This window comes from Grammomys surdaster, unplaced genomic scaffold (assembly GCF_004785775.1).
Source record: "Grammomys surdaster isolate TR1022 unplaced genomic scaffold, NIH_TR_1.0 133, whole genome shotgun sequence".
Taxonomy (NCBI): Eukaryota; Metazoa; Chordata; class Mammalia; order Rodentia; family Muridae; genus Grammomys; species Grammomys surdaster.
Genome location: NW_021604591.1, coordinates 2,782,070 through 2,805,820, shown reverse-complemented (window position 1 = coordinate 2,805,820; position 23,751 = coordinate 2,782,070). Strand labels below are relative to the sequence as shown.

The window sequence follows — 23,751 nt, the reverse complement described above, 5'->3', positions numbered from 1 at the left end:
GGACCTACACACACAAACACACACACACACAAACACACACACACATTCATATGCACCCACATTCACACACACATGTTCATATCTTCCCACACTCACACACACACATACATGCACGCACACATGCACACTACCACCACCACCATCACTAACAACAACAAAGAAACTGGGTTTGATGGTTTATACCTGTAATTCCAGCACTTGGGAGCCTGAAGCTGGAGGATTACTCTATGAATTTGAGGTCAGCCTAGAAGATTTAGTGAAATCAAGGCCAGCACAGAATACAGAAGAACATAGTGAAAGAGTCTGTCAGAGAGTGGGAGAGAGAAGCTTCTAAGTGTAGTTCAAACCACTGTGTCCTGGGCCACTTGAAACCATGACACCACTGCCTCGCCATCACCCTGGATGTCATGACACCACTGCCTCGCCATCACCCTGGATGTCAGAGTGTGTGTTTTGAGTTAAACGCCTTCTCCATAACATCTCTTTCAAAGGAATGGAAGAATATCGATATTCTACAGCGGCATCTAGCCCACAGCCCTCCTGGAGGCTCATTAGTTGTGTGTGTGTGTGTGTGTGTTGTATATACTTGTTCTTATGTGTCTGCACACAGCAGTGGAGGCCAGAGGTTGAGTCAGGGTGTCTTGCTGAATCTGGAGATCGTGGATGTGTCTGGCTGACTAATGGGCTTCAGGGGTTTGCCCACCGATGCTGTGGTACTATAGGCATGTGCCACCATATCTGGTCTGTGTGATGCTGGGGGTTGAACCCAGGGCTTCATGCATGTTATTGGGACCTGAACCTTAGTCTTCTGGAAGACCAGCAAGGGCTTTTACCCTCTGAGGTATTTCCCCAGCTCCTTCTTGTCCCTTTGATGTGTTTCTGTAATTTATTGAGACTTTCCTGGAACAAAAAGATAGTCTAGGCTTATCTTGTTAAATTAGTTACATCTCCAAAGAGCCCCAGTGGTTCATCAGTCATAGGAGGGAGGACACTGGGGCCTAGGAGGTTGTTCCCATCAAGTTACCAACTGACAATATTAATACTCGCTGCTCAAGGGGCGACACCTGGTGGTAGCTTTTAGTCATGCAGGGCCAGTTGCGTCCAATCCTTGAATGTGATGTCAAAGGGGTGCCAGTTGCTTCTGGGCTCCTTCCTCAGTGTTCTGAGCCTGAATTGTTGCCAGTCCTGCCTTTGTTAGTCTGTTTTCCCTCCTTGGTCTCCAATCTGGAGGGTACAAGCCTGAGATACAGTGGGAGCTGGCATCTTCTCAACCTCAGGGCAGGGTTTGCCCCAGGGGTCAGGGTATCCTCACTTCTGATGTCTCTGCTATTATGGCCAGTACTCCCTGCTAGGCCACTGATGAAGACTGTGTCAGCAAACATTTGTAAAGGATTTGCCAAAATCGTGGAAAATGCTTGCTGTCTAATACTGAGCTAAGTAATTGTTTAAAAGATGGAGGTGGGGCTGGAGAGATGCTCAGTGGTCCAGCTCTCCCAGGGAACCCAGGTTTGATTCCCAGCACCCACATGGCAACTCACAACTATCTGTAACTCCAGTCCCAGGGACTCCAGAATGTCTTCCTCAGGCCTCTGTGGGCACTGAACAGAGTACTCAGACATATGCACAGGCAAAACAGCTGTACATATAAAATAAAAAAAGAATAAATCTTAGAAAGAGAGAGGGGATTATCTCCACACAGGAAGAAGAGTGGGAGGACAGTGGCAACCTCTGTTACATTATTTTTCCTCCTGGAGTTGTCTTAGTTTCTTTTCCTGGTGCTGTGGTTAAAAGACTCTGACAAAAGCAATTTAAGGGAAGACAGGCTTGTTGGAACTGACCGTTAAAGATGAAGTTCCTCATGGCAAGACGGTCAGGGCCTCGGGAGCCTGAAGCTGCTGGCCACACCACATCCACAACAAGAAGCAGAGATTCGTGAATACTGTGCTTCGCAGCTGTTTCTGTCTTTCTTGGACCCAATCCCATTGAATGATGCTGTCCACTTTTAGTGTGCATCTTTGCACCTGAATCAACCCAGTCCATCTCAGACACGCCCAGAGTGGCAATAACCCCTCCCAGGCATGCTCAAGGCTTGTCTCCATGGTGATGCCATCGAGAAGGTTTTGTACGTTCTTAAACTGTGCACTTATTATTTGGATCTGGGGTGGATGGGAAGCTGAGAATTCAATTCTTGTATGTACAGGCTGGCCTCGAACTCCTTATGTAGCCAAGGATGACCCTGAGCTTCCTGCTCTCCTGCTCTACCTCCTGAGTCCTGGTACTGTAGGTGTCTACCACCACACCCTGCTTTTACTTGGGCTTTTCCAAAAAGTCTTCCTTTAACCCCAGGAGAGACGCAGCCAAGTCTCTGCTGGCCTCAAGCTCCCCAGGCTGGAGTCCTGTGAGCTTCTGTCTTCTCTTGGACTCAGATCTCCTCTCCCCATGGAAAGTGGAGTTGCCAGGGAGGAGGTGAAGTGTGACCCCAGGCAGCCTTCCCTGCCCACATGTGAAGTGTGACCATTGTCTCTCCTCTTGTCTGAAGATGTGGTGGTGTCAGGGCTTCCAGGAGGGGGAGGGGGAGAAGGTGAGTGGCCCCTGTGGGCTTCTCAAGTGTAAGCTGCAGCTACAGCAGAACCAAGCGGAACTGTCTGCACAGGGTGGGGCTTGGTGAGCAGAAAGATTGAGGGACTTCTTCCAAGAACTGGACGAATCCCATAGGAGAGGTGACATCCCTCATCCAATTTCGGCCTCATGAGTCCTGTTGCCCTGGCAACCTCCCTTTTACAAGCAGGAAACTGAGCTTGAGTGAGTTTATACAACTTGTCCAATGTCACACAGCTCCTGAATGGGGACACCTGACCCAAGACAATGCACTGGTACCTGCCTGGCTGTGCTTACAGGTTCCTGGGTGGCTTCACTACAGCCTCCTGCAGCCCTGACCCTGTCAGAGCCAGATGCCTTGGAGAGGGATGGGAGACTAGAAAGGACACTGGAGGGAGGGTGTCGTTCCTCCTTTATACTTACCTGTTACCGGCTCATCTCTTCTAGGCCTCTCTGGTCCTGCAGGTGTCCTACACGCCACCCCCAGGAGCTGTGCCCTTGTTCCCACCACCTGCTTCACTAGCGCCCTCCCCGACGCTGCCTGACATGGACCTGGTGGCTGGTGAGGAGCCCACCCATCCCTTGATAGGGCACGGTCCCTGGAAGATGGCCAACATGTCTCCTTAATCCTGGGGTGAAGAGATGGCCAGTATGCAGGCAGAGGTTCCTGTGGGTGGAAAGGAGAGGTGGAGATGGCTCCCTAGTGAGGCTCCCCAAATCCCAGATGTTTGGGAAGGGTGGGGTCCAACCTGTACACTCCATGTCATAGCTCTGGAGACTAGTATGTGACCTGAGGCTTAGTGCTTCCCTAAGCAGTCATAGAATGTAACAAAAGAGCCACTCACCGCATGCCACCTCCAACCCTGTAAAGAGTTTTGAGCCAAAGTTAGGGGACAGGAGTTCCCATCTTGCCTTTGACGCTGAGTAGCTGTGTGGCTTTGGGCTGGTCCTTCTGGGCACAGGGACGATCATACATGAAGTGTGCAGACAGAGTGAGCGGGCCATGTCCTGTGCCCTGTGTAAGCTTCTGCCAGGCTCATCGAGTAAAGGCGTAGGCCAAGGAGGCGGACTTGGGAAAGCTAGCCTGATCACTAGGCTGTCTGGGTAGGAAGCAGCTGAGATGGGACAGTGCACTTGCTTAGAAGATGATTCTAGAGTTTATCTGCAGGTGAAGAAGGTGTGGTGGGGTGGGGTTGGGGGAGAAGCAAGTTATAAAATCTTGAGAAGCCCTTGCCTTCCCTGGGTAAGCCTGTCTTATTGGCCAGCTCTATGTGGGTTTCTGTGGAGAGGGAGGCTAAGGGAAATTTTGTTGACTTAGCACATCCACCCCTGGAGATCACTGGACTGGAAATCCTGAACTGGGGAGAGATAGCTAAGTTAGGCTCAGGGAGGAAAGAGGCTGCTGGGGAGGGAGGGTGGGCGGAGGCTCCCAGTTCTGTCAGGTTGGCAATGAGAAGGGACAGTCACCTCTGAGCATGGTACCCAGGCTGTGGGGATAAGCATATCAGAGGTGAGGGTGGGCCTAGGGAAGGTGGGCTTCTCTCATCCCAGCTCCCTCCTGCTCCTCCCTGCTTGGGCTATGCCCTGATGTATGCCAGGTGGGGGACAGAGCCGGGCTGAGACTTGGTCCCTGCTCAGTGACAGCACCATGGACACAAGATACTCTGGGAAGAAGTGGCCGGTCGCCACGGGTGAGACGCAGCCAGACCCTACCACCTATAACTGTCTCACCTTGCAAGGTGGCCAGAAGGGCCTGTCTGTTAGGGCTGGGGTGGGTGGGTCTGGGCCATCCTGTCTTCTTGCTGACTAACTGACTATTGACTGTTTTCAAGGGCCAGCTGTGACAGCTGCCCCTCTTTGATTTCATCCATCCTGGGGATGGGTGGGCAGGCTTGGGGTGTGGTATCAAAGCATGCATGCTCTTTGGTCCTCCCCATGTTGGACTGAGACCTCAGGGCAGAACCAACAGCATACAGTGCTCAAGAGGGACCTGTGCCCACAGACACAGGAGGGGAGGAAGACACCGAGGACCAGGGCCTGACTGGAGATGAAGCTGAGCCGTTTCTGGATCAGAGTGCTGCTGTGGGTCCAGGGGGGCCGACCACACCCAAGAAGCCACCTTCCCACCCTCCTCCCCACTATCCAGGGGCGAAAAGGAGAAGGAGCTCTGCCCCGCCTAAAAAGCTGCTGTCAGACAAGCCACAGGACTTCCAGGTGATCGTCCCGGGACTGTCCCTATTGTCATCAGCAGTTACTAGTGTTCAGTGCCTAGGTTGTCTAGCCTCAGGACAATGCACTGGCATCCCAGAGGCCTCCCATGAAGAAGCTGGGCTGTCCTGAACCCCGATAGCTGAACTGAAAGTTCGAGTTTTGGGGTCTCAGAGCATGCCTCTGCCCAGTCCCAAGGATTCAACAATGAATGAGATTAGCCTAGCCCTATATCTCCTTTGATGTGGTAACTGGCCTTTGTCCTAGGGCTAGCTCCCCGCTCTTTAGGGACTGCATGCCCCAGCAGGTCCTCCCTCCTCCTGCAGCAGCAGCAGGGGGTCCTCTGAGCTTTTCCAAAAATCAGTGACTGTTTGTTTATTTATTGTGTGTGTTAGCGGGGAGTGCACACAGGATGCTGTGAGAATCACTGTGTGGAGGTCAGAGGTTGTGGTAGTTGGTTCTTTCCACCATGGAGATCCTGGAGTATAAACTCAGATTACCGAACTCAGCAGAAAGCACCTTTTCCCACCTTGCTGGCCTATTGTTTAAAAATGTTAAGTTACATGTATATTCATGTGTGATGTTTCTGTGTATGTGCACATGTGTGTGCCACAGCGTGTGTGTGTGTGTGTATGTGTGTGTAGGTTGGAGGACAGCTTTCTGCTCATTCTCCTCTACAGTCTCTCCTTGGGCCTGTTTTTTTTTTTGGCTTTGTTTTGTTTTGTTCTGTTTTGAGACTGGGTCTTGTGTTACTCAGGCTGGCCTTGAAGCCAAGGTCCTTAGAAAAGTAGACCTCTGCCCTACTCAGAGCTGCTGAACCAGTTGCCTGAATCTGCGGAACGTGTCCAACAGCGGAAGAAGAAAGATTACCAAAGTTTGAGGCCAGCCTGAGCTACCTAGTGAATGACAGGCCAGTCTAGCTACAGAGTGACTTATTTAGAAAAACAATAACAATAACAGAGTAGGTGTTAAGGGGGGGGGAGTCTCAGGTGGGGTCTGTTCTAAAGGAAGGCAGGGCTGGATTGGTCCTTAACTCAGGAGATTTTATGCAGGTGAAACTGTTCTGGGAAGCTCTGGAATTTTCTAGACTCAAGGGGGAGCTTGGTGGGAAATGTGGTTGTTTTTGTGATGCTTTTTCTAGTATTTTGTAGTTCTCCCTAAAGTTGTCAGTGAGCTGGTCTTGGGGTTTCTGAGTCTAGGGGCCATCCATTAGCCTGTCCTTTCTCCTGGCTTTCAGATCAGAGTCCAGGTGATAGAGGGGCGTCAGCTACCTGGGGTCAACATCAGGCCTGTAGTCAAGGTCACAGCTGCTGGGCAGACCAAGCGGACTCGAATCCAGAAGGGAAATAGCCCACTCTTCAATGAGGTGAGTAGCCTCGGGCATCAGGAAGAACATGGATAGCCCTTGAGAGTGGTTCTCAAGAGAGCAGACCCCAGGGCATTCGTTCAAGGGTGTGCTCTTGGGGCACCAACTTTGAGTGTGAGAGCCAAGACCAGCGTAGATGATCAGAGGACTTGGAGAGCCCCGCTCCCCACAGTCTCAGAATCTTTGTCCTTGAAATGCTGACCTCTGTGAGGCAGAGATGGGACAGCCCAGCTTGTTAGATCCCTAGACTTTGGCACTGGGCAGCTGAGCTCACCAGTCCTCAACTCAGGCTCCAGCACTGGTGGGTGGCCACGCCCCTCCACCCAGCCTGAGGGTCAGAGACACTGATCCCCTCCTTCTCCATTCTGGATCAACAGACTCTTTTCTTCAACGTATTTGACTCTCCCTCGGAGCTGTTTGATGAGCCCATCTTCATCACAGTAGGTCTCAGGTGTCCTCCGTGGGCGGTGGGTACATATGCTAGCCGGCAACAGTGGGATGTGATAGCCACAGACATGTCTGCCATTGTGCCTATAGGTCTGTGTACGTGTCTGGGAGAGAGGGGTGGGTTGAAGCTTGACTCTGGGTGATTGAAGGACTCAAAAAAGGTCTCCCAGTGGCAGAAAAATTCCCAAGTGCCTCAGGCCAGAGGCCTGAAATGCCTGGCTTTTGGCTTGCTTTCTCTGTCCATTGCTGTAGCTTCAGATTCCTCCCTGGTCTGGGGATGGGTGTGCACAAGATGTGTGGGTCCCACCTCTGTTGTGTGCCCATGTGATTCTGCACATGCTGTGTGATTTCCCTGTGCCTTTGTCCCCTTATTTGTGAGGTGGAAACCATGTTAGCATCTATTCACGGGGTTCTGTGAAGTGAGACATTGCTTAGTACCATCTCTGGAGTGGAGACAGTGCCAGCTGCTGGCTGTTGTCTGGGAGGGACCTGGCCAGAGCCACACTCTCACCGGAAGATGATCTTTTCTTTCAGGTGGTGGATTCACGCTCCCTTAGGACAGATGCCCTCCTTGGCGAGTTCCGGGTAACTGTTTACTTGGAAGTAGTTAGTTTTCATTTCCCCTTCAGGGGCAGACTGTGCTGGGAAAATCTAGTTTCAGCCCATCTCCCTAAAAACTCCATAAAATCTTCCAACTCAGGAAACCTCTCACCAGAGGAAGAAAAATAAAGCAATTATTCTCTACTGGGGTCAGAATTCTTATCTTACAGTCCAGGCTGGCCTCAAATTTATGGTGATCCTGCTGTCTCAACCCCTGCATGCTGGAAGTATAGCGGAATGAGCCCATGTCTGGCCTCACTTTTACTGTTGAGTTTTCCAGGAGGGGATGTGTGTCATAGGCGATCTCTGGGACTAGACTGACAGAAGGAAGTCAAAGTGGGTGAGGCACGCATTTCCCATCACATGCCTATAGTCAGGACAGAGGCTGGAGAGCAAGCACCTCCACCTTCAACTCTGGCACAGAGCCTCTCCTGGGTTCCTGTGGTAATTAGGGCAGTCCTCTATGTGAGTTACTTTTTTTTTTTATTCAGAGGAAAAAAAACCTCACAAAACTTTGGCCTCTGTGACAGGTTGTTTGACATCCTGGAGCTGACATCCTAACTCGAAGGTCAGGCTCCTGTATCTCTGGCTTTTCTCCACATTCACCTCTTCCTTGAAGGGCACCCACAGCTTCAAGCTTAGTTCTCTTCGGAAAAGATATGTCTCAATGAGCTGGAGAAAGTACTTACACTTTTTCATTTTCCTGAGGTCAGGGTATGACAGAAGGAGGGGGAGAGAACTTACTCTTGTCTCCACCAGAGTGAATTTAAACCACCTTTTAAGTTTCCCTCTGTCCCTGCACCCTGGAAGGGAAGCAGCCCTTACTCATTTTTGGCTATCTTGTGTGTCTTGGTTACTTTTTGTTGCTGTGATAAGACAGTGTGACCAAGGCAACTTATAAAAGAAAACATTTAATTTGGAGCTCACAGTTCCAGAGGGTTGTTCCATGGCCATCATGGTGAAGAGCATGGTAGCCATCAGGCAGACATGGTGCTGGAGCAGAGGCTGAGAACTTACATCCGATTCTTGAGCATGAGACAGAGAGCTAGCAGGGAATGGCCTGAGGTTTTGAAACCTCAAATCCCACATCCAGTGACACACCTCCTTCAACAAAGCCACACCTTCCCAAGCAATTCCACCAACTGTGGACCAAAGTATTCAAATATAGGCACCTACGGGGCCAAACCACCATATCCTATGAGATGGTGCTCTGCTCCGTGACCCCATCTTCCCTGTGGTCTGGAATGGAGTTCTGATACACACCCAGGAAAGGTGCTCTGGCCTGCTTACTTCTTGTGGTGGCCAGAAGTGGGCACTGGACAGTCCACTTCTAAATTGCTGAGTCCTGGAGACTCCAGGGTAGATTTATCAGATCTTACAAACTGTTAAACCAGGGCTCGAGAGACGGCTCAGTGGTTAAGAGCACTTGCTGCTCTAGCAGAGGATCTGGGTTTAGTTTCCCACATCTACATGGCAGCTTACAGCTATCTATAGTATCAGTTCCAGGGGATCTGACACCTTCTTCTGAGTTCCACAGGCATAAGGCACAGGCATACATGCAAGAAAAACACTTAATGCACATATAACAAAAGTAATTACATCTTAAAATATATGTTAAGTGGCATTATGTGGCTATCCATTCAGCTACTTGGTAGATTTCTTAGTCTCTTAAAGAATTATTTATTTTTATTTTATGTGGATTGGTGTTTTGCCTGTATGTAGTCTGTGCTTATTTATATGTATGTTTTCCTTGCTTGCTTATCTATCTATCTATCTATCTATCTATCTATCTATCTATCTATCTATCTATCTATCTATCTATCTATCTATCTTAGCAGTTGAAGAAAGGTGTTTATCAGGAGTAAGAAAACACACAAATACAACAGGCACACAACCTTCTGTGGAGTAGAGTAGAGGAGGTCTCAGGAATCCAAACATCCTTTGTTTGACTGTGTCTCCTCTCTGTTTCAGATGGACGTGGGCACCGTGTACAGAGAGCCCCGTGAGTTCTTATCCCCTTGGCCAAATCCTGACCTTCTGGTCCTAGACACTTCTTGGAGGCACTCATTTGGGGGAGGGGGGACTCCTTTTTTCTTCTTGGTGCTTTAGAGCTTGGAGATGGGGTCTGAACTTGGAAGGGAAGGCAGGGCTTTCTCTTCCATGCAAAGCAAGCCCCCAGGCACGTCTGTCAGGTGGCTTCTTCAGGGATGATTATTCTGGAAGGTATGACCAGGATAGCTGGAGCCTGGGCTCCCTTCTGAGTCACCTTATGAGTCCAGTGCTCTCCCTTGCTCTGGTCTGGGTGATTTACTAAGGAAGTAGAAAAATGGGTCCAAGTTAGGCTTTCATCACCTCTGTTAGACGTTTCTGCTAATCCTTCTCTGATACACACATCTTCAAAGAACTTTTTACTCATTTTCCAATATCAGTAGTCATGGACGACACCATTGTCATAGTCATGGATTGCTAGTCTTCCATACTTTAGGAAATCTGGCTCTGCTAAGGAACTGTGGAGTCCAATGGGCAGTTCTTGGCTTCACACATCCATGAGGTATAAAACCTGATCCCTTTGCCTGATGGCTAGGATTTCTGTCTCACCTTAAAGGGTCTGGCCTAAGCTCCTGCCTGTCTGCAGACCTGACCTTCAACTCTCTCCTGCAGGACACGCTTATCTCCGGAAGTGGCTGCTGCTCTCCGACCCTGACGACTTCTCTGCAGGGGCCAGAGGCTACCTCAAAGCCAGCCTGTGTGTGCTAGGACCTGGAGACGAAGCTCCTGTGAGTACCCTCCTCACAGTACCTAGTGTAGCACCTTATAAAACCCCTAGCTTGGTGCTTTCTTGTCTTAAAGGAGTATGTAGTAATCATGAGAACTGTATAACACACAGAAAATATCAATAACTAACAAAGCATTCGGAATTCACTGCTGGGATGATGGGGCTGCAAAAGGAAGAATCAGGGATTTTGGAGTTTTGTTTTGTTGTTTTTTTTCCCCCAAACCTAGTCTCTCTGTGTAGCCCTGATTGTCCTCAAACTCACTCTGTAGACCAGGCTGGTCTCAAACTCACAGAGATCCACCTACCTCTGCCTCACGAGTGCTGGGATTAAAAACAAGCACCACCACAGCTAGGTAGCACACACAGACCACCACATCAGGGTGCTGACCACTTGTGGTTAGACCGTTTTGTCAAAATGCTCTGTAGCTGTAACCCAAGAGGTAGCCTGTGGGCCTTGCAGGAGTTGCAGGTAGGCAGGTCAGGAGTGAAATGATCAAGCATCCTGACCCTGAGGAAGGGAGGGAAGCAGAAAGGGAGATGAGCAGAGGCAGCTCGGCCTCTTGACGGTTGCCCAAGCTGGAGCTACAGTAGCCAGCCTAGTCTGGAACCACTTCTGGAAACGGAGATAACAGGACACCCCACATTAAGAAGAGGTGCCTCAGGCCACCTCACTCTCTCTTCTCCTGTTGTAAGTGGACTTGTGCCTCTCTCTTCCACCATGTTCAGCCATCCCTTCTTCATTACCCTCAATTTTTTCCTCTACCTTCCTTCTCCTTCCCTGGAACCACACACCCAGCCCTCTTCTTCTAGGAGACTCCCTCCTTCCTCACACTCTCATCTCCTTGTGAACATGGAATTAGAGGGGATGAAGGGTTTCTGACTCTCTCATGGACACTTGCTCCTGCATGTGCTGGGATCAAATGTCTTGCTGCAGATGCTGAAGTGGGGCTCCCCATGGGGTACATACAGACTGTGTAAGCATTAGGCTATGGCTCTTTCCATTAGCTTGCTAAGGAGTAGGCTGCTGGACCAACCTGTCCTCACTCTCTCCTGACCTTCTTTTGCTTTCCTGCCCCAGGAAGCCTCTAGAAGGCTTGTGTGTTCCTGTGGCGTCTGACACTGTGTTTACTATGACACAGTGTTACTGTCTTCATTTGCAAAGAGGCTTGTACTTTTTGGAAGAATGAGCTCTATGAATCAGAGCCTCAGTCTACCTTACCAGAGGTGCCTCTTACCCATTAGCACCATTCTGACTCTGACTCTGGGGTCACTATGTTAATATTTTTGTGCGGGAACGTGTTCCTAAAGATGGAGCGTCTAGCTTAGATTCCCTCAATGACCATGCTAGTTTTAAATGGGGGTTTGGGGTGGTGGTGAGAGTGGTGGTAGGTGTGGGTGTGGGACTTCTGGGAGAGGGGACTCCGTTGGATTGGCTGGTTTGGATGCACGCTGTGTGCCAGTGCACTTTTTACTATTGGAGGTGGTCCTCACGTAGCTAGGGAGTGTGTGTGCTTGTCCACACTGCTCTGTTGAGAGCTTAACCAAGTGAAGGGCCAGGTGGCTGCAGGTGCCAGAGTTCAGGACACACCCTTCCGATGACTGCCTGATTGGGGAATCCTGTGTGTTTTCTTTGCAGCTGGACAAGAAAGACCCTTCTGAAGACAAAGAGGACATTGAAGGAAACCTGCTTAGGCCCACTGGTGTGGCTCTTCGTGGAGCCCACTTCTGCCTGAAACTTTTCCGGGCTGAGGACTTACCACAGAGTGAGTGTGGCGCCCCCTTCTGGATGCTTAAAAGACTCTCCTGCCAGGCTGTTTAAAGCATAGACTCTGGGCCTCCGGCCACTCACAGAGCGGATGGAGGGAAGAAGAGGCCTGGACTTTTTCTCAGTGCCTTTGTTCCCAGGGACCACCCCCTGCTCATTCTCTTCCTCTTTTTGATCCGGTTCCCTCTCCCAGGGTCTGTTAGTGTTGTTAGTGGTACTGACTTTCTGCTGTCTGGCTGATGTTGCAAACCTTGATCCCCCCCCCCCCCACACCCACTGCAACAGCAGAAAAACAACCAGACTCCAGACTTTTTTCTTTCTTTTTTCTGGTGATGCTGGTTTGAGCCCAGAGCCCCATGCTTGCCCTCCACAGTGGGTGCCACTCTCAGCAGAGCAATCAGATTTTAAACGGAAAGCAGCACGTGGAGGTGGACTTAGGTAGATGAAGGAGAGTTGAGAGCAATGGCTCTGCTCCAGCTTCCCTAGCCTCGTCTGCTGGTCTTACAGAAATGGAAAACCTCAGACTGGGCCTCTTTTATTTTCTATTTAAAGCAAGACTGGCCTACGGGAAAACCAACGGGTGGATCACTTTGGCCATGGTGTTAAGGGAATGCCACCAGGCACCCAGAGTACATCCATCTTTTCTGGGTTGCTTACTGCTCTTAATGGTGTGGAGTTTGAGTCAGTCCCATACGTTGCCAGGCCCTGAAGCTTGGGGTTTGAGGGAGCAGTGACAGATGTGTTTGGGAAGGGACAATGACTTGTAGCTGCTGTTCCGAGTCCCTTCTTCATGGAGTGCCTGAGCTGACTCCTTCATGAGAGACTACAGCATGTCACGTTTGATAGTTTGATACTGCCTGGAGATGCAGGGATAGCTGGGTCTGGAGAGCCACAGAGGCTTGCACTGTGGGATAGAGGGGTCTGGAGGACTTAGGAGGAGGCCAGAGATGCGTATGTCACAAGGCAGCTGATTCTGGGGGAGAGACAGCAGGCAGGCAATGACCAGTGTATCATGGGGATAGTCAGGTGTAGAGGGGACATTGGCAAGCAGTGACAGGCATGTCCCTTCCCCAGTGGACGACGCTGTGATGGACAACGTCAAGCAGATCTTTGGCTTTGACAGCAACAAGAAGAACTTGGTGGATCCCTTTGTGGAAGTCAGCTTTGCTGGGAAAATGGTGAGGAGCAGGCATGGGAGGGGGTTGTGGGAGGGAGAAGGCCTGGGGCAGAGCAAGCATGGTGGGTTTATGGAAGGGAGAAGACCTGGGGCCGAGGGCCCAGACACAGCAGGACACCCCTGGCAGATGTGCACATAGAGGGGCCTCTGGAACAACATATCCAGGTTAGCTCTCTGGGGTGCTATACCTGAAAATGGACAGGTGTACCCAGATGCCCAGTCTGGAAATAGTTGTGACTGAGCAGAGAAGAGGGGTGGGTAGTAGGTAGTGTGGGGGAGTATTGGGGAGGATTAAGTGTGGGACAAGAGGTGAAATGCATAAAACCAGAAACAAGAGATTAAACTAATTTATTTATGTGTATGTGTTGCTAGGACGGGCACAGCCACGGTGCACGCATGGAGGGCGCGGGATAACTTATGGGAGCTGGGTCTCTTTCCCCAGGGGTTGAACTCAGGCTGTCAGGCTTGGCACCAAGGACTTTCACCTGCTGAGCCATCCTGCTGGCCTGTAAAAAAAGTATTTGCATGTATGATTTGTGTTTGTAGGGGGACAGGCATGCCATTTTGTGTGTGTGTGTGTGTGTGTGTGTGTGTGTGTGTGTGTAATCAGAAGACATCTTTGTGGAGTTGGTTCTGTTCTTCCACTGTGGGTTCTGAGGATCAACAAAGTTTACCAGGTGAATGAGTCAAATGTCTTTATGCTCTGAGTCAACTTATTGGCCCTCAACTTTACACACACACACACACACACACACACACACACACACACACACACACATTTTTAAACTTGAAAGCAACACATGGATTGTCTTTCCAAGTAAGTCCTGCTTATTTCACCTAATTGTGCTGTCCAGCTACACCCTTTGTATGCTCTGATTTCGTTTTCTTTAAAGTTGCATAGAACTCCAGTGTTATGCACCATATTCTCTTTTCCATTCATCTGTTAAAACAGGGAAACCGTTTTCTTCAAGGTGTGAGGAAGCATAATAATTATTTTTACACAGTAGCGGCAGAAGGCAGACAGAGAGAGGCACCTGGTGGTCATCCAAGGGGTCACTTGATCATCCCTCCCTCCTTGCAGCTCACCTTCCTGCCAAGGGTAGGGTAGAGTAGTGGTTCCTGTCCATGTTGTTTTTGGTCCCACAACCCACAGCCCCAGCTGTGGTTTTCTCCTGTAGCCATGACCACACCCGGGCTCCAGCTGCCTAGCTGCAAGGGACTCCACACAGCTCTCTTTGGCTCTGACTCTTCTCTTCCCCAACAGACTTCCTCAATGCCTCTGACCTGCTCTACATGTGGCCCTTTTGAGCAACTTTCTCCCCAGGTGCCTTCCTCAGAGAAGCCTCCATCTTAAGTATGCCATGGTCCAAGGAGGAGTATGTGGGCCTGCTTCTGCTCTTTCCTCTTTCACATCCAACATGCTGAGTCTGCCCTCAACCTCAAACATGCCCCAAGAACCAGCCCTTCCTAGCTTCTGTGCCCTTCTAACCACTGCCATTTCCTCCCAGGATCACACAGTAGTCTCTTCACTGCCTTTCTCCATCTCAGGACAAGGACTTTTTAGAGAACCTAGGTCATTTGTCCAAATTCTTGAGTTCTCTGCTTGCTTTCTCTGGTATTTCCTTACTCCTTTGGCTCCTGTATTTCCTGGGCACTGAAGGAGGGCTGTTACATTCAGAGGATTTTATCTGGGGCTTACCACAGGCCATGTTCCCTACGTTGTGTTGCAACATGATACGACACCAGGTGTCCCACTCCTCCTTGGTTGATTCTTTACTTTCTGCTCTAACTATGATAAAAGTAAATGCCCCTTCCCACCCCCACAATTGGCAACTACTCCTTGAATGACATCTTGATTCCCTGAGGATGTTCAATGTACCTTATGATCCAATACACTGAGTGTCCACTGACTTCTGCCTGAATACACCACTGCTTGGGGTTACCCAATGCTCATTTTGTCATTTCTAGCCCTCCATTTTATTTGAAATTTCTTTATTTTTTGAATGTATATGTCTTAGGGTTTTACTGTTGAGAACAGACACCATGACCAAGGCAAGTTTCACAAAGAACAACATTTAATTGGGGCTGGCTTATAGGTTCAGAGGTTCAGCCATTATCAAGGCAAGAGCATGGCAGCATCCAGGCAGGTATGGTGCAGGAGGAGCTGAGAGGTCTACATCTTCATCTGAACTCTGCTAGCAGAATACTGACTTCCAGGCTGCTGGGATGAGGGCCTTAAAGCACACATTTTTCTCCCCTTTCTTTTCCCTTTTCAAAACCTCTCCTCACTCCCTTTTCAAATTCACAGCCTTCATTTCAGATAACAAATCTATGCTTTTTCCCTGGGGAAGACTATTAATACTGATCTCAGCATTCCTTAGTGGCCTGTAGTTCTTTGCCTAGGGTTGAGGACTCACAGACTTTCCCCTTTCCATGTTAGCATGTTCAGTGGTGTTTACCCTTATTCAGGTCATTGTTCAGACAGTCATATTGCTGAGACTTCATGGGTGTGGCTTCTGACCTTCCTAGAAGACATAATCTCACAGCAAAATCTCTGTTCTTCTGGCTCTTAGTCTTCCCACCTCTTCTGCAATGATCCCGGAGGCCTGGAAGTTGTGTTGTAGGTGGATCAGTTAGGACTGGACTCCAAATCTCTGCATTTTGATTGGTTGTGGTTTTCAGTAATAGTCTCCATCTGCTGCACAGAGAAGTTTCCTTGATGAAGGTTGTGTTTGGCTGGACTCGAACTTGCTTTAGTGAGGATGAACTTTGAAGCTGAGGATGACCTTGAATCCTCCTGCCTCCACCCCCAAAGTTCTGGGTGTATGTGGTGTTAGGGATTGAACCCAGGGCCTCATGTGTGCTAGGCAAACATTTCACTAACCGAACTAGTATCAGCCTGTCTTGTCCTGTTGGCGGTAGGAGTCTCCCCTCCTCTCCCAGAGCCTAACACAGAATCTCAGGGAAAGTGTCATAGGCTCAGTCACTCACTCAGCTTGCTGGCCAGCTTGATACCTCTGAGGTGGCAATGTTCTTGGTAGATTCTTGCTGGCCCCAGGCAGGTGTTGGTGTGGACTTGGGGTCTGTATGTGCTGCTTCAGAGTTGGCCTCCCAAGTGTCAGGATGATGAAGGCAGGAGGGAATTGAAGTTTTCGTGGACATTTGTACTCTGAGGCTAAGGATTCGGCTTCACTGTTGACAGCTGGGAAAGATGGCATCAGCTAGGTTTGGTTGTTTTTAATCCATAGTTCCAGCATGCTTCAGTAGTGGCTTCACCATCTCACCTCCAGGTCACCTACTTGCCTTGGAGCCCAGGCTGAGTGTGCTGTGGCCCCTGTCCCCTGCATCCCACCAGCACCCGCACCCAAGATTGCTCTGGGTCTTCACTTCTCTGATGCTCTTCTCTGGCCTTGGAGATTTTCCTAGAGCACGGGGAGGTGACTTGGGAATTAGATAAAGCTTTGGCCACCCCTTGGTCCTGCTTGAGAGGGAGGGGCAGAGGACAGAGCTGGCAAGGAGGGGCAGCCAGCTGCTTTCATGGTCCTGAGGCTTCTGTCTTCTTTCCTGCCCTGAGCCCTGTCCTCGTCCTATCTTGTTACCCCGACCCTCACCCTATTCTACCCATCCCCCCTCTAATCCAAGATCTATGCTTTTATTTTATTTTATTTCATTTTATTTCATTTTCTTTTCTTTTCTCGTTACACGTACTTACATCTGGAGAGCCCTAGGACCTTGCCAGTGTTTGCCTAGCCACACTTGGATGTTTCTGCACTTTTGCTTATGGACACTTGGGGGCACTGTTACTCAAGATATATCCAACTACACAGCGGCTACACATAGTGTGAATGTGTCCACTGTACGCAGGACAAGGAAAGAGACGGACTTCAGGGCAGGACAGATGTTTTAGACTTTTTTCTGGATCCAAGAATGAGACCCATTTATTGCAAAAATTTAAAGAACATGAAAAAATCAGAGAGAGAAAAAAATAAAAGAAAGAAAAAAAAAAAAAGAAAAGCAAAGAGTAAAGTATCCATGTGCCCGTGGCAAAGCTTGTTTGGTCTGTTCTCTATGACTCTCATGTCCCTTCTCAGCTCTGTGACTCGAATCTGACTAAAGGGTGGGGTAGCACTGAGCCTTGGCATCTCAGTTCCTGTGTTATAAGGCCTTTCCTTGACTGATTTTGCAGGGAGGGGTACTTCCTGCTTTTTGTTGGGCTTCTTCTGTTTCAGCGACTTCAGAGTGTAGTGCCGACAGACTGTCTGTTCCCCCAAGTGTGAAACGGTGCTTCATGAGCTTAAGTCAGATGTGCTGTGGGCGGTGAGCCTGGTGTCAGAGAGTCAGCGATGTGTGTTAAACCAGGGGTGCTGCAGCAGAGCAGCAGGTTCTGTGAGGATCTCAGAGAAAAATGAGACGGGTGAGCAGTAATAACCTTGCCCATTTCCTTTAGATGATGAGTCGGTAGTCCTGATTCATTGTTCAGCGTGACTCTGTGGAGACCACGAGTAATGAGAATCGGTCTTCTGTGAGCAGCTTGGGATAGCTGCACGATCTAGCATTTCCTCAGGTTAATCCACAGCCACTCTGTTAGACAAATACACAACAAAGTGTATCTTATTGTATGGATGGATATGATTTCATCTTTTTCCTTTCTAACTCTGTCAGCATATGGAAGCCTTTGTCCATGAGCTGCTTTCTGTAGAAAAGCTTCTAAAGCCAACAGGGTTATTAGGTTAGAGGTTACAGACTTTCTTGATAGAGGTTGAAGCAAGAAGCTGTGTTGGCAGGGTCTCCCCTTTGTATATGCTAGAACAATTTCTTTCATTTTATAATAAAATTTGTATTTATTTTTAAGTTTGATACTGCATGCGTCTACTATCTATGGTTCAATCTATCTATCTACCTACCTATCAATCATCTATCTATCTGCCTATCTATCTGCCTATCTATCCGCCTATCTGTCTGCCTATCTATCTGCCTGCCTATCTATCTATCTATCTATCTATCTATCTATCTATCTATCTATCATCTTCCCCTGCTGTGGTCCCCACTCAACAATCTTCTCCTGTCCTCCCTTGCAAGTGCATTTCCTTTATAGCCTTTTGGTTTCCTTATGTATGTGTCAGCAAGCATGAGCGAGGATTCTCAGCATCTACCACTCCAGTCCAAGCATTTGCTCACTGTGCTTTCTGCTCGGCCCTTACTTTTACCCTGTGGCAGAGCTTGTTTCACTTCTGTGCATACAGGGTCTCCTCTCCTTTGAAGCTGCATGGTACTGTGGCTGGACCATACTTTCTTTAATCCACCCTCTCTTGGTGGATACCTTCCTTGCCCATTTCAGATCCCTGCCAGCTCTAGCCATCCTGTGGTAAATAATGTCACTCTGATCATACAGGTATCTCTGTAGAGAGTACCCAGGGAAGGACTGCCAGGTGAAAAGGAACCCGACTTTCTAAGTTTGCTAGCCCCAGCTCCCTCCCCATAGGAGTCAAACTATTTCATTTTCCTCCACTAGCAAATTCAAGAGTGTGTTTTCCCTGTGGCCTTGCTGACAGTAGTGACGGGCTATAGAGGCATTTATAGATCTGGGTGGGAATAGAAATTCTTTGGCCTATTTCTGCTCCGGCCCTTTCACATGCTCCCAAACGGTGGTGGCTGCACCCCTGCAAGCCCAGCCTTTTACCTGCTGCTCTCTCCACCCCTCCCCCCTTTACTCTGCTAACACCCTCTTCTGCCCAACCCTGGCAGTCTTTGGGTGGACTCTTTCCACAGGGACGAGGAGAAATGGCAATAGGAGTTGAAACTGGATGGTTGGGAGCAGAGACGAAGCCCTCGCCCTCGCCCCTGGGGACCCAAAGTTCTGATCTAATTTAAACGCTCATTATTAAGATAATGCACTTTAATACAATTCTTGCTTAGCATGTGGCACGCCTACAGGAAAAGCCTGTTCACTATTGTTAGGGGTGGACTCATCTGCCTCCCAGAAACTATAAACTATATAACCAAGATTGAGTCTCTTAAACTTTTTTTTATTTCCTTCCCCCTCTCTCTTCTTCTCTCTTTCTCTTTCTCTCTCTGTGTGTGTGTGCACATTTGCACACCCACATATGTGTGCTCTACGTCATGTTAATGTATGAGTGTGTACATATACTTGTGTGTGCATGCTGGTGTCATCCTCTGTAACTCTCCTATCTATCTATCTATCTATCTATCTATCATCTATCTGTCTGTCTATCTATCATCTATCTATCTATCTATCTATCTATCTATCTATCTATCTATGAGACAATCTCTGTACTATGTAGCTCTGGCTGTCATGGCGTTTGCTCTGTAGACCAGGCTGGCCTAGAACTCACAGAGCTCCGCCTGCCTCTGCCTCCTGAGTGCTGGGATTAGACGTGTGCACCACCACAGCCCCTAGCCTTTCACTTTATTTTTTTTAAGACAGAATCCCTCTCTAAACCTGGAACTAGTTAGACTGCCTGGCCAGGGAGCCCTAGGTATCCTCCCTTCGCTGCCTTTTGGGAGTTGTGATTACAAGCGTGTGCTACCATGCCTGGCTGCTACATGGTTTTCTGGACATAGAACTTGAGTCTTCATGCTCTTGTGGCAAGGATTAACTCATGAAGACATCTCCCCAGTCCTTAAAACTGAGTCTTTACCTTCTTCCCCACTTGTGGGTATAGGCTATCCTGGTGCTACATGGACACAACATGGAGCCCTTGGCTTAGAATACTTTATCCTTGCTCTGTTTCTTATTTGTAATAAGCCTTCAGGCAACACAGGCAAGCTGTGGCTTCAAGGCTTCACTACTTGTTTCCTAGCTCCCTCCCTCCCTCCCTCCTTCCCTCCTTCCCTCCTTTCTTCCTTCCCTCCTTCCCTCCCTCCCTCCCTCCCTTCCTCCCTTCCTGTCTTTTGACCTACTGGGAATTGAATGTAGGGTCTTGTTCATGTTGGATGAGTGGTCTACTGCCATGTACCCCAGCCCCCAGTGCCATATGGAGTTTGTATCTCCACTGAATTCTATGTGGGTGTTGGTTTGTGGGCCTGGGCACCTGGCCTTAATGGGAAGTAGGATTGGGGTATCTCTGTCTACAGCTCTGGGTTTAGGGCAATGGGGTGGTGGCATTTGCACCAGTCACCCCATTCTGGATCTTATCTTCCATTGAGCCTTGTCTCTGCAGAGACTCCCTGCATCTGAGCTTGTTCTGCATGGCCCTGAGACCTAGAGTTTCAGGGCCAGCTCTAAGAGCAGCCAGTGTGGCAGAGAATGGCTTCTGGGTTATATAGTTACCACAAAGCTTGGATTCCACACAGAGTTCCATGCCCCAATCTTTTGTGTCTCCTAGCTCTGCAGCAAGATCCTGGAGAAGACAGCTAACCCTCAGTGGAACCAGAACATCACCTTGCCTGCGATGGTGAGTGGTCCTTTGGAGGTCCCTGAATCCTGCTGGCATCCCTGACTTCTGCTAAGTGAGGGGGTTTCTTTCTTCTAAAACTCTGTTCTCACTTAGCTCCCTTTCCTTCCCCAGTTTCCCTCTATGTGTGAAAAAATGAGGATTCGTGTCATGGACTGGTGAGTTCTGGGTCCTTGAAGGGGTGTCTGTCTCAGGTGTCCTTGGGCCTGTTGTTTTCATGCACCCGGGCTGCCACTGTGACAGAGGGTACATGTATCAAGGCAGGATACATTTGTTGTTGTGGGCAATTATGGGGCAACCTGGAGCTGAGATGCTGTACTGACAGAAGATAAGGAGGGCACAGCCAGGGGGCAGCGAAGAGCCCATTTCTGGAAGTTTCTGGAGGAGTTGCTTTGATTAGTCATTGGTAAGGGTCACATGTGAGACATGGAAGCTAAGCCAGCTGCTGTGTCCCTGTGGAATAGAATGAAAGAAGAGACCCCTCCCCCAATTGGAATCAGCGGTTGTATTTCCTGAACAGATGAACATCATTGCAGATGTCCAGCAGGTCAGAACAGTAGCCTGTGAGTGTCTTAGAATCTTACCACTTGGTGAACACCAACTGTGTCCAGAGAGCACTTTCCACATGTATGGGTTTATCCGACCCTGGACAAGGCGGCATGGTACTACTTCACAGAGGAGACAGGGAGGAAAGACCAAATGAGCTGTCTGCAGTGACAGTTCAGAGGACCAATGTGAATGCCAGCTGGAGTTGGTGCTCTTTGCCTGGCCATGCTGTCTCTCAATGCAGCAGCGAGGTGGCAGCCTTTCTCACACTTGAAGAGACAACAGGGCCCAAGCTCTGAGAGCTCTGAAACACTAGGCTTTCCACAAAGGGCAAGCTGTCCTTTTTCTGCCCCCAGAAGTGCTGGTCATGTGGCCCCTGGCCATTCTCCTTTGGTTGCAGGCCCATGGCACCCCCAACCAGCAGGATAATGAGAGACCAGGGGAAAAACCCCAGGCCACAGAGCCATTAAAGTGTGTGCCAGTTCCCCAGGCCTAAAGAAAACAGATTGAGAGAATTAGAGGGAAAGAAGTGTGGGCAGGGGGCAGGGAGAGGTCCTGAGGTCCCTGCTGGTGTGAGCCTCGGGGAAGGGGAAGCGGTTTGGTGGAAAGCTACTCTTTGCATTCCCAGAGCCATCTCTGGATGTCAGCTGGAAATGACTGTGCTGTGTGGACTGGGACAAGCCGGTGTGCATGTGTGTGCGTGCATGCATCTGTGTGGATGTGTGTGGGTGCGGTTAGCCCATGGGTTGTGGCTGTGCCTGGCCTCACTCCCTTGGAGCTATGTCAAAGCTATCAGCATACTGTACAATCCAAACACATTACGGAACCTGGTGGCTGCATCTCTGGCTTGGGTTGAAGTGGCACTTTTATTGTGAGTCTATTTTGAGACTCACTGTTTTCCAAAAGCCCTAAACCCCCCAAACCCAGCTCTTGGCCAGAAAGCATGCCACTGCTGGAAGTTTCTATCCAGAAAGTCTTTCTTCTTAGAACACACAGAAGAATGTCTCCTGTCACCTGAGACTTAGAAATATGACAGAGTCCATGTGGCTCCATAACTTAAGCTTTTATTCCAGTCTTTAAGAATTCCTTTTTCATTAAAAAGTAAAAATTCCTCAGGCTGAAGAGATAGATCAGTGGTTAAGAGTACTTCTGTTCTTGCAAAGGATTAGGGTTCAGTTCTCAGCACCCACTATGTGCAATTCATAATTGCCTATACAACTCCAGTTCCAGAAGATCCAACACCTTTGTTTTTTTTTTGTTTTGTTTTGTTTTTTGCCTCTGTGGGTAATTACATCATAAACTTGTTCAGGCAACCGCACATAGATGTTAAAACAAAACAAAACAAAACAAAACAAAACAAAACAAAACAAAACAAAACAACAAACAACTTTCAAAACCCCTCCTCAATAGAAGCCACCTCCATGGAAACAACAAACCCCACCCACTTTCCTTTCTATTTCGACAAGGCCAGAAGTCAGAAGCCCCCTCCCCTTTAAAGGAGTGAGCTTAACAATGTTTTAAAAATACCTCCAGCTTGCTTAGTGTCTTTGAGGCATTGTGTTCAATTCCTGTCAGCATAAGAAGAAACCAAAAGAAGAGCATGCAATGTCAGGCATTGGTGCTGCTCGCCTCAGGAAGCTTTCTCATGACAGCCCCAGGCCCCTCAGGAAGGTTCTCTAGCACACTCCCAACCCCTTTTCTGGATAAGGTCTCTTATTAATTCTGCAGCTTGTGATTAAAGCTGGACTGGCTGGCCAGTGAGCCTTGGAATCCTCTCAGGCAAGTACTGCCACACCTGGCTCTGCTCTTCCCTCCTTGGCTGACAGGGCCTGCAAGCCTCTGTGGCTAAGTTTCCTCAGTCCATGGAGGCCTTTGATCTCTAATCTGTTGTGCAGCTCCTGTGGGATAAGGGTTGAGCATGCTTTGTCACAGCTAAAGTAAGGCATGGCACGCCAGCACTGACCCCTGCCAAGACCTCGAGATAGCTTCCTGGATCTTGGCATTTCTTGGGCTCCCAGAACCTTTTGAGTCTAGAAACTACTCTTTCTCAGCAGCCTCCTGCTCTTCATCCTGCCTGCCTCTGGCCTCCTTCCTGTTAACCTGGGATGGTGGCCCTCAAGTAAGCCCACAGATACAGAGTACAAGACTGTCAAGATGAACAAGTTGCCGTTTGAGGTGTCTTGAGCATGGTTCCTTTCTCTTCCCCCCCATGGGCTTCCCAGGCCTCAGTAGAAGACTGGACCCCTAGCAATCTGTCACTAAGGTCACTTCCTTTTTGAGCAGGCTGTATCCCATGTCTGCCTCTCATAATCATGTCCTCTTCCCATCCTGGTTCTAGGGACCGCCTCACTCACAATGACATTGTGGCCACCACCTACTTGGGTATGTCGAAAATCTCTGCTACTGGAGGAGAAATAGAAGGTATGTCCTGCCTGTTCCCAGCTTGCCCAGTCCCTCTTCACTCTGTCTTCTACCTCAAGATCTGAGAGCCTGAAGGCTCAGGGAGATTCCAGTGAGAGCGCTCTCACAGATACCTAGGGTGCTACACACTGAATAGAGGGTATACTGGATAGTCCTGGGTAGGGGGTAGGGTACTACATGCTGGGTCCACCCTGGCCCCAAGTGCCCCAGTGATTCCTACTGTGCAATGGATTTTAATGGTCTAGTAAAATGGAACCCATTGTCAGTTAGTAAAAAATTAACTAGCGATCTGAAAGAAGACTATGACATTTACCTATGAGCAACCCTTAAGTCAATCACTGCAGGTGTCCTGAGCCGTCTGGGACACACACACCACACACACACACACACACACACACACACACACACACACACACACACACACCACACACA

At 49.1% G+C, this 23,751-nt stretch overlaps 1 protein-coding gene across 8 annotated transcripts in view; it reads left to right on the top strand.

Moving 5' to 3' along the window:
• Nucleotides 1–23,751, top strand: part of Dysf (dysferlin) — a 181,044-nt gene that overhangs the window by 37,685 nt on the left and 119,608 nt on the right. For 4 of the 8 annotated variants that reach the window (XM_028762360.1, XM_028762357.1, XM_028762358.1 and 1 more), the window contains exons 5-17: nt 3,046–3,160; nt 4,197–4,289; nt 4,601–4,812; nt 6,044–6,172; nt 6,550–6,612; nt 7,154–7,204; nt 9,191–9,221; nt 9,881–9,996; nt 11,632–11,758; nt 12,835–12,938; nt 20,284–20,352; nt 20,467–20,510; nt 23,237–23,319. In XM_028762360.1, coding sequence (XP_028618193.1) covers nt 3,046–3,160; nt 4,197–4,289; nt 4,601–4,812; nt 6,044–6,172; nt 6,550–6,612; nt 7,154–7,204; nt 9,191–9,221; nt 9,881–9,996; nt 11,632–11,758; nt 12,835–12,938; nt 20,284–20,352; nt 20,467–20,510; nt 23,237–23,319 — 1,237 coding nt within the window. The remainder of the gene's footprint in view (nt 1–3,045; nt 3,161–4,196; nt 4,290–4,600; nt 4,813–6,043; nt 6,173–6,549; nt 6,613–7,153; nt 7,205–9,190; nt 9,222–9,880; nt 9,997–11,631; nt 11,759–12,834; nt 12,939–20,283; nt 20,353–20,466; nt 20,511–23,236; nt 23,320–23,751) is intronic. The other 4 variants (XM_028762363.1, XM_028762361.1, XM_028762362.1 and 1 more) reach the window with 1 other exon arrangement.